Genomic DNA, 11,245 nt, shown 5'->3' with positions numbered 1-11,245 from the left:
GTGAAAAAAGGTACACCAAATAATGTTAAGAAACCCATTTCTATTTTTAAAAATAGTTCTTGATTAATATTTTGAAACCATTTATTTTACTTCTTACAATTATTTGGTCTCTGACTATTATTTGGTCAACTGTAATACTCCTATGGTTTGGTAATAAAAATAAAATAATTTGAATAATTTACTAAGCACTCCAATCAGACTCTTCTTCTCCATCTTCAGACGAGTCGTTTTGAATATCAACTCTTCTCATGTTCATAGCTTTCACAAGCATCTGCACGACGTCGTTTTTATCTTCTTCTTTTGGTTGTTTTTGTACAGTCTGGTCGACTTTTTTAAGTTTGAATCCTTTTTTAATTTGATCCAAAATGTTTTCGCTGTTGTTATTATCTTTTTTTGGTTTAACTTCTTCTATTTTTACATTTAAAACCACTGCCTTTTTATTACTTATCGGTTTTGTTGTTTTTTCGATTTGTTGTTGTGGACAAATAGGTGGAGGTAATAACCCGGGTGGTGGTAACAATTCAAGTGGTGGTAAAACGTTTTCTTATTTCTTTTCAATATGTACATGTTCTGTTTTAACGGTAGCACTTTCGTTGACTTTTTCTTCAACTTTTGGTTCTTCGATTTTCGCTTCATTTTTTATTTCATTTCGTACTTCATTATTTGTTTCATTTTTGACTTCGTTTTGAACAACAACAGTTTTTGGTTTTACTTCATTTATTACTTCATTTTGTTTTTCTATTTTTACTTCATCAACTTTTGCTTTTACTTTATCTGCAACATCCTCAACGATTTTCTCTATTGGTTTTTCTTCTGTATTATCTTCCAATTTTTCAGTCTTCTTATCAACATTTTTAACTTTAAGTTGCGTCTTTTCTTCATCTGAATTTATTGGTTTAGTCTCTTCTTTTACTGTTTCAATGACTTGTGGAGTTCCAGTAGGTTTATCTTTCTCTGTAATCGATTTTCTTCTTTCAATTTCTTTTTGTAACATATCTTTGTCAAGTCCCTCCTTTAAATATCTCATCGATTGTCTTCTCTTTAAAGTACTTTTTGTCAATTTATTTGCACTGACTGCAGTAATAGCTTTGTCTTCTTTGTTAGCCATAGAAGCTTCAAGTGACTCGAGAGACTCCTTTGATATTTTTCCTTGTGCTGCTGCTTCTCTGACCGTCACCAAAAGAGCCTCGAGGACTTCTGGTTCTGCCAAAAATCTTGGTTTGACCTTTGCAGCCTTTAAAATTGATTTGAGTTTTGGGGACAACCACGTCGTATTAATTAAAATTTGCTTCTTCATAGAAATCAAATTTCTGTATTTCTTGGGCATGATTTTTGAGGTACTAATAAGCTTCCTCATTGAGTCCATTTGTTCACTGATAATCTCTTTAGACTTGTCGTCGCACTCATCCTTCTTAGTAAAGACCTTTTTAAAGCAATCAAAGAGTTGTCCGTATGTCTCTCTTAGTATTGTGATGGATTTCTTTAGACTTGCCATCTGCACCTTTTGAAGTTCTGACTTGGTGATCGAAACGTTTTTAACAGACTCAGCAAAGCCTTTTGGATCGTCTGCGACTAATTTAGGGTGCTTGGAAAAGTCCTCGAGCTTCTTCTCTGTTTTTAAACACTCTTTTAAACGGTCGGACTTTGTTGTCTTAGCTTCTTTCTCACAAGTGTCAACTTCTTTGGAAAACCCACTCATGTCACATTTGATGATCGACATCGACTCTTTGAAGACGTCGTTGATCTCTTTTAAATTGGTCTTCCACAACTTAAAGACTTCACAAATGTTCTTCACACCAATGGAAAGGTCTTGGTGAATTGTTTCACCACTTGGTGTGACTAAATCAGACATATTCTCAAGTGCAGATGTCAATATGTCTGTTGATTTTATCATGGCGGATTGGGATTTGTAATATTGTTCTAATGCACTGTTCAGAGTTTTATAATTTGGAACCATTTTGTGCAAGATGAAAAACGTTTCAGTAGTGCACTTTTCAACTTCGGCCATTTCTTCGGAAGTCTTAATGTCAGTTGGTTTGGTTCCTTTCATTTATTATTAGGAAGTTCATTAAATTCATTTTTATATGTGTGTATTGTATTGTTTTTTTGATATTTTTGTCTTTCATTTTAACTTGTTTTTGAAGGAATATGCTTGTAGTTTTTCATTATTTAAAATTATTTAATGTCATATAAGTATATTTTTTGGATTTAAATGCATTTTTATTGAAAAAATGATCAATTTTTCATAATGTAATTACACTCAAATAATTAACTTGAATAGAAAAAACAAACAATTTATAGTTATATTCATTAAAAATTAAAATTCTTAAATATTTTTTTAAAAAAAACAGTTTTAATTTAATCTACTACACACTAGATTAACAAACGAATTTAAATTACAAAAAAATATATTTCAGTTTAAATTGTAATTGTGAATATTGTTTTTTCTCTTTTGTTATTGAAAGTGATTTTACACTGTTTAAATATGTAATAATATTATTTTTATATATAAAAGGGTTTAAATTCATTTGAAAATTGTATTATTAATAAAAAAACAACACCCTGTATTATTAACATTTATAATGAGAACAGTAACTTGTTGTAAATTAAAACGAACACTGAATTATTCAATTATTTTGGAATATAAGAAGCCATTTTGCAGGTATAGTCAAAAGTTGATCCAGAAAAATACTGAAGATTGTAATAAATGATAAAAGTACCTTCTTTATTAATGTATGTTGGACCAACTTGAAATACTTTTTGATATGGTTCTTTTGAAAAATCAACATCAGAATGATCAAGCAATTGAGAGTCTTGTTTTTCACCTCCAACATATCTTTCTGCTGTAACGTTCAATTTTGCAGCATATACATTTGGATTAATAACTTCAAGTATTGAAGTGAAATTGTAATTAAGAACCAATTTTTTAATTTTGGCTTTTTGAACCCAAGCTCCTTTTTGAGACACAGTAAAATTCAGGGGTGTTACTATCGCATAAGTAACAGCAAAAAATAAAAAATAAACAACCATTTGAATGAAATGCTTGTTCTAATGAGGTTTAAATAACAAGATTAATAAGTTGAAAAATGAAACAATTAAAAATTAAATTGTCATGTTTTAAAAACAAATTGTAAAAATAACATTTTCAAATTTTTGTCTTCATTATAATACAAACGAACAAATTAGAGAATAACACGTTTTTTAAATTGGTCAAAAGAAATGGTGATTTTCGTGTTGTTGTTATTATTAAATGAACAAAAATACGTAAAATTAAATAATAAACAAAAGTTTTTATAAAAAAATAAAGAAACATAAAAACAACAAGATGTCGAAATAACAAGTTGAAAAGTTGTTATTGTTTTTATGAAAACAAAATTGTACAAAATATTTTAATTAATATTTTATAACAATGAAAAAATATAACACTTACGTACCAATATCTTGTTTTTTTGTTAAATTCAAATTGTTATTTCTATTGAACAAGCTATCAATTTTATTTTTTGACAAAACAATTTAACATCTAATTTGATATATCAACTCTTAAAAACTCAGATATTTATTAAATGTTACTGTTGTCATTATTTGTATTTGAAATATTATCTCAGGAAATTGAATATGACTTACTCCTTGAAGATTGCCCAATTGGGTTTAGAATTGATAACTCTGGATTTGATCTGTATGATGATTCGATCCGGTTTTTATTCAAGATGACCGCGGATTACAATTACACAAAAGCGGAAATCGAGTTTGGAGGTAAAAAATTTATAGGTGAATTTTATGAAGGATTTGAAAACTATGGGACTATTGATTTTGTCAAAGGTTTTAAAAGAGAAAAAGAAAATTTTTTAAGAGCAGGTACTTACAAACTTGGAGTGGATGTAGCTAGATCCAAATTTCCAAAGGAGTTCACATATAAACTTGGAGCCAATTCGGTTTTTGGAAATAATGGAAACAATCAACAATATTTTTTCCAAGCCCCATTTAATCCCAATTAAATAATATGTTTTGGATTTTTCTGATCTAAATGTTGTTTTTATCTTTTAAAAAAAATAAAAAATTAGTTTATAATTATTCTAACTAGTAATACAAACAATTATAATTTAAAAAATTACCATAAATTTTTTAATTAAACACGTTTAACTTTATTTTGTTTATATGTCACAAGTAATAATATTATAATTAAAAACAACAATCATAACACACTAACAATTATTTATATAATTTAATTGTTTATAAAAATCTTTTTAATAAAATAAGTAATTGAGTTGATATTTTGCAAATATTTTATTTAACTCTTTCAGCAAATATTATTCAGAACGTTATAAACAGGGAATATGCCCTATTTAAAAGTAGATACAGTTTTAAATAAAGTTAAACTGGTTCTCGAGTTAAATCCACATTTGTGTAATTTGAGTTTAACACTCATTTTTTAACCATCAACAAAAAATCAAAAAACTTTAAAATATATCAAACAAAAATATATTATTACATTATATTTTCAAGCTGTTGTACAACACTCTCGGCATTGGGTCGACTTTTGTGGTTGTGGCACCAACATTTTTCAATAAGCAGAAATTGGTCTTCTTGAATTGGCTCGGCTATTTTTAATCTATTTTTTCCAATAACAAACTCTGCTATTTTCCAAGGAAACTTAAATTCAGTTTTATTATAAGCTTCTTTCCAACTAAATACTTCATACATGGTGATAGCAAGTGAGTATATATCAGCCGCTTTAGTATATTTTTCTTTTTGTAACACTTCAGGTGCCATATAGACTGGAGTTCCAATACCTTTAGTGAAGGTCATGTTAGTCATCAACAAGTTGATGTTTCTACTACTTCCAAAATCAGTCAATTTAGCATTTACTTTTTCATTTAAATCCAATGAGAATACGAGAATATTATCTGGCTTAATATCTCTGTGTAAAATCCCATTTGAGTGTAAATACAATATTCCTTTAGCACACTCTGAAATAAATTTAGTTCTTGTCTTCATTCTTGGGAGCTCACTCCTCTTCTTTTTCATTAAATCTGCAATACTTCCAAATTGAGCAAATTCGGTGACCATACATATCTTATTTGGTATAAAAACGGCACCATAGAAGTGGACGATGTGATCACTCCTAAATTTGTCTAACATAGAAACTTCATTCTCAAACTCTTGTTTTGCTTTCTCTTCTTTGTCTAAAGTTGCTTGCTTCATCTTTTTAATAGCAACTGTATTTCCTCTATAAGTCCCTTTGAAAACGATTCCAAAAGATCCTTCTCCTAATTTAATATTTTCAATCAACTCGTCGTAATCCAGTCGTGTTGAGTTCTCTGTGGTCAGTGTAATTGAAATTGGGACTGATGACATTTCACCCTTTTCAATATCCATAGCCACTATCATTATTTCATCGTGCAATTTCATAGTGCAAAATGGTGTTAAAAAGACTTCAAATTCGCACGCTTCACCCTTTTTGAGTGTAACTAACTGCGGCTCTGTTCGTATCGAATATTTGTCACACCCGCCACGTGTTGTCATTTGAATTTTTAAAATACCTTTTCCTTTGTTACCAAGACATAACAATTCACGACTTTCAGATCCAACTGGAAGTGTATCTGAAATATCTGTGAATGTTAGAGACTGTTTGTTTGTCAAAATATTGTTTTCCAAAACACTCATTGAAATATTAGAACGATTAATTTTAAATACACAGACGTTCTTCATCTTTTTAGTTTCTTTGAGATTAATTACAATAGTTATTGTTACTATAATTATTATTATAATAAATATAATAACAATAATAACTACAGTAATTGGAATTCCTATGATAACACCATAATTGGTTGAGTCTATACAACTTAATTTGTCTTCACTCAATTTAAACTGGTCATTACATTTTGAACATTTGCTATCTAAAGACTTAACACAATTGTCAATATAAGAATAGTGAAAACAATTTCCTGTTATCAAAACATTTGTATCTATACATGAAATACACTCATTTTTTCCTTCACAATGTGTACAATTGCTCTCACAATTTAAACATAAATTCGATGATAAATAATACCCAGTTTCACATTGCGTACACCCTTCAGTTGTTTTATTTATACATCCAATTAACTCACTTTGGGGAGAACAATATTTTGATGAAGTGGATGAAGTTCGATAATATGAATCATTACAAAGAATACAATTTCCATCATTTGTACATGTCTTACAAGAAACATCACATGGTATACACGACGTCCCATCTATGTTCCTCATGAACCCATCTTTGCAGACTACACACCCTCGATATGTGGACATCAATACTTCACAAACAGATACAAGTACATTAATTTCAGTGCAAACACCTTTGTTATCTGCATATGAATATGAATCACATTTGGTGCAATACGTCTGATTTGAACAGAAAACACACGGATATTCACAGACTTTGCAATTGCCATTTGAAAGATAATATCCTGTCATACAACGAATACACCCTTTTGAAGTAATTTCTTCACAATAATTACTATAAGTCGGTTCTTCACTTTTTGATATACTTTTAGTTAATAAATTTGGATATGAAAAATTGAGTTCTGTTTGATTTGATTCTTCTTGTTTTACACAGGAATTATTATTGAGTATGAATCCAGTTTCACATTCAAGACACTTAGAATTTAATGAAGATACAATTTCACAATTCAAATATATCAAACTCTTTTCTTTACAGCCGTCAACATCTTTATAATACCCAAACTTACACTCAATACATATTTTGTCAAAATTAGAACATTGTAATGTTGAAATATCAACACATTTCCCGTTTATGTTGATCGAATTTTCACATGTAATACAAATATTACCATTTTGAGTTACACAATTAATATCATTCAATGTACATATTCCATCTGTTATGTGGTGATTTTTTGAACAATGAATACAAGTACTTCCAGTAATATTCAAACATTCAACATCTGGTACACAAATATTATTACTTAAAATATAGTCAGCAGAACATTTTAAATTTGTTAAAATACTATTTGAAAACACACAAATTGAATTTACACAATCTTTAATATCACCGCTTAAAGTTGAGTAAAAATTATTTACACTTTTATAACAATATTTGTTATTTGACACAACACAATTTTCTTTTGATTCGCCGCATAAAATGTCATCATCACAATACAAACACGTAGTTTCGTTTTTATTGTTGTATGTATATTTGCAATCTTTTGCATTTGTACACACTCCAGTTGTTGTAATAATATCAAATAAACATTTGTCACAACCATTATGAGAATATTTCATGCATGGAATACTGTAGTTATGACATTTATTTTCAATCAATACATACGCCCATTTACACAAGTAACACAATTCTCCAATTTGATTAATGCATCCATTCATGTTAATAGAAGTGTTAAATAATTCATTATTATAATATGTTGTATTTGTATACGCCAAATTGCACATCTTTTTATTTTCTGATACACAATATGGTGCAAAACATTTTAAACAGATTTGTTCATTATTTATATAATCGGCTATTTGACACCTTGAAATCGCTTCATATGAATATACACATGTTGTTTCTGTGCTTTTGACTTTTCCTTCTTCACAAGAAATACACATCTCTCCATTTGTTATCAAATTATCTGAACAGGAAAAACACTCCTTTGACATTTTTGAACACGTCGAACATTTAAGATGGATATCACTGCAAGGCAAACAATTGTGATTTTCATCCAAAAATGTTCCTTCTTTACATAAAGTACAAACACCATCAGAAGTCTCATTGGTACAAGAATTGCAATTGCCTGTTGAAGAACACGAGATGCAACTCTCTCCAACTTTTTTGTTACCCGGCTCACAAGAAGTGCAAGCGCCATTGATTGGGTCACAACTTTTGCATTCATCGGAACAGTCCAAACACTTTGAAGTTCCTCCAATAGAGTAAGTAAGGTCATTACATTGTGTACAAATGCCACTGTTAAACCCATAACCAGCAAAACATGTTAAACAATATCCACTTTTTGCATCACAACTTTTACAAGAAATGTCACAGTTTGTACAAGTAGTTTGGCCTTCAGTATTTTGGTACTTCATTGCTTCACAACTTTTACATGAGGAATCAAGATAATAAGTACCCACTGGACAGATGGTGCATTTTCCAGAAGACAAACCATATCCAGATATACAATTGATGCAATCGCCAGTTGTGACTGTACATCCGTCACATTTTGAATCACAACTTGAACAAGAAGAAGCACCCGAAAGGGAATATTTCATCTCTTCACAACTTTTACAATCTGTTGAGCGATCCAATGAATAAGTACCTGAAGGACATGTTTCACATACATTTGTCGTTTGGTTCGATTTTGTGCCAGCCTTGCATTCAATACAAATGCCATTTGATAACACTGTACCATCTATACAATTTGTACAATATCCAGTCAACTTATCACAAGCACTTCGACAAAGTAAATTACATTTTTGACATTTTTGTGATCCTTTTATATTGGAATAAGTACCATCGGAGCATGAAATGCAAGTTGAACTTTTTTGAGTTGATGAATAAGCCCCAATTGGACATTCTTCGCATAGAAAACTTGAATTACTAAAAGACCCGGCTGGGCAATTCGCACATTTTTTATCCGAAATACCCATTCCTGATTCACAAGAAGTGCAATACCCATTTGTTTTATCACAACTTTTGCAAGAAGAGTCACAAATTGCACATTCAATACTTCCCATCACAGAATAAGTCAAATCTGGACATGATAAACAAATGCCGTTATATGAATATGTGCCAGCCTCACATGTATCACATTTTCCATCTTTTAAAGTGAATCCATTTAAACATGTAAGACAATTTCCATTGGTTTGATCACACGTTTCACATGTACTTGGGCACATCAGACACACAGAAGATCCTATTATGGAGTAATAATTTGTTTGGCATTTTGAGCATTTTGATTTCCCTCCTATTGAGTAATAAGAAGCGGGACAGACCGTGCATTTATAATTTGTAGCGTCGTATGAAAATCCAGGATTGCATCCGGTGCAATCGCCAGTAGTTGACGAACACGTCTGACAACTATTCGAAGTGCAATTTCGACATACAGAAAATCCTTCTTGTGAATAAGAACCGACTTTACAATCGTAACATGTTGAACTTCCGGCTTTGTCTGTATATGTTCCTGGGGGACAATAAATACACCGAGAACTACTTTCTGGAGAATAAGACCCTGTTGGACATTGGGAACAAGAGGAGGCTCCTTTATTTGAATATGTCCCTGCACGACATGTTGTGCATGAGTTTGATCCACCGTATGCTGAATAAGTCCCACCTTCACATGCATCACATCTAATCGAACCAGAATAAGCAGAATAATATCCAGAAGGACAATATGAACAAGATACAGATCCACCAGTTGAGTAAGTCCCCGGTTGGCATAAGGAACATGACGTAGCTCCACTTCTTGAGTAAGAACCAGCGTCACAATTCTTACAAACAGAAGAGCCCGAAGAACTAGAATAAGTCCCAGCACTACAACTGGTGCACGTCGACGCTCCATATGACGAATAAGTACCCTCAGAACATTGTCTACAAGAAGATGAAGCCGAGCCCGAGTAATATCCAGCATTACATGATGAACAAGTCATTGATCCACTACTTGAAGAATAAGTCCCACTTTGACAAGGTGTACACACAGCAGAACCAGAATATCGGCTGTAGTAGCCCATACTACATGGAGTGCATTTAGTAACTGAACCAGTTGAAAATGTACCAGGAGAACACGGAAAACATGAATTGCCAGATTGATACTGCCCAGAATTACACACCACGGACAAAGTTCTATTTAATAAACATAAAATCAAAAATAGTGGGAAATTGATATAAACCATAAACAATATTTGATTTATTTAGATTGTGTTATCTTAATATTTATTTAATGAAAATAAATTATTTTAATAACAATTGAAAGATTGTGGTTGTCGTTTTTTTAAACTACAGATAATATACTATATTTTATAATAATTAATTTTTTGTTAATAATAAATCAAATTTAATAAGGGTTTTATAACACCATGAATATATTCGAAATAAATAAATAATGATTATTGTATTAATATTTTCAATTAAAATAATATTGTTTATAATACATTCTTTATAATTGGCTTAACAAAATATCGATATTATTTTTTTAACGTATAACATGAATTTATCTTGGTTTCGATATAAATTGTTTATTTATTATCAAACTATTATAATCTTAAATTATTTTATAAGTTATAAATAATAATATTGTATATCTTTTTATAATTAAAACGACAAAAAATATTTATCAGTATTGGCTATTAACTCACCTTGGCATAAAGTAACTCACTTTAACTATTTAAAATTAAATATTCGTCGTTTTACTATAAAACAAACTATACTCATTTAAAAAATTATGTTTAGTATATCCATAGTTTAACAACTATATAAAGGTTGTAAAAATTATTATAAAAATAAACCATAATTAACTATATTCATAATACCTGAAAAAAGAAAATGAAATAAATGGTAAAGAAAAAATTTATTTGGTACAAATAGTATCCAAAACATCAGTATTAAAAATTTGACAAAATTTACATTTTTAATTTTAAATTAAATTGATTTGAGTTGTTGTACAATTTTGTCATAAACTATTGGACAACAAATTTAATATATTTAATGTATATATCTGTTTTAATTTCAATCCAAAATTCTATTATGCCTAAACAAATACATATTATTTAATTTGGTGGAATTCTTTTCGTTGTTAGTATGTAGTTACACATTTAAAAGTTTAAAAGTTTTAATGTTTTATTTAAATTGTATTATATTTTTAATAGAAGTTTAAAATAAACAGTAAATTTTTTGAATTTTTATAAAATCATCAACAAGTAACAATCAAATTAGTCTTTATTTTGCTTTTGTTGTAATGTATTTCTTTAAAATAACAACAATCATAATTGTTGTAATGTTATAGAAATACAATGGTTTGATTTTGTGTGTTGTGAGATGAAAAAATATCATGATAAGCAAGTAAAAATAAAATAATAAATTGATAACAATTGTATATATTATTAACAAAAAGTTGCTGTATAATAATTGTGGATGACGACGCAATGACTTAATTAAAAAAGTATTATACTAGAGTCAGTCTTTTAACGTTATCTGGTCTCAAAAGTTATCTGGTGGACAAAAAATAGTTTTAATTTTGTCTAAACATCGGGCATTAGG

General features: G+C 29.5%; 2 protein-coding genes across 2 annotated transcripts; one reads left to right on the top strand and one right to left on the bottom strand.

Annotated features, from left to right (window-relative positions):
* Positions 1-3,563: 3,563 nt before the first annotated feature.
* Positions 3,564-3,995, top strand: EIN_232670 (hypothetical protein; the record flags this gene model as incomplete). The annotated part of the gene is made up of 1 exon (XM_004258510.1): positions 3,564-3,995. The coding sequence occupies one exon, from the start codon at positions 3,564-3,566 to the stop codon at positions 3,993-3,995; it is 432 nt and encodes a 143-aa protein (XP_004258558.1).
* A 490-nt stretch (positions 3,996-4,485) lies between these two features.
* EIN_232660 (protein serine/threonine kinase, putative) lies at positions 4,486-9,882 on the bottom strand (the record flags this gene model as incomplete). The annotated part of the gene is made up of 2 exons (XM_004258509.1): positions 4,486-5,709; positions 5,782-9,882. The coding sequence occupies 2 exons, from the start codon at positions 9,880-9,882 to the stop codon at positions 4,486-4,488; spliced, it is 5,325 nt and encodes a 1,774-aa protein (XP_004258557.1).
* Positions 9,883-11,245: the final 1,363 nt, after the last annotated feature.

The sequence above is a fragment of the Entamoeba invadens genome (genome assembly GCF_000330505.1).
Source record: "Entamoeba invadens IP1 unplaced genomic scaffold scaff_1105074724705, whole genome shotgun sequence".
NCBI lineage: Eukaryota > Evosea > Mastigamoebida > Endamoebidae > Entamoeba > Entamoeba invadens.
Note: the sequence above shows the minus strand (reverse complement) of the source record. Positions and strands in the feature narration are given on the sequence as shown.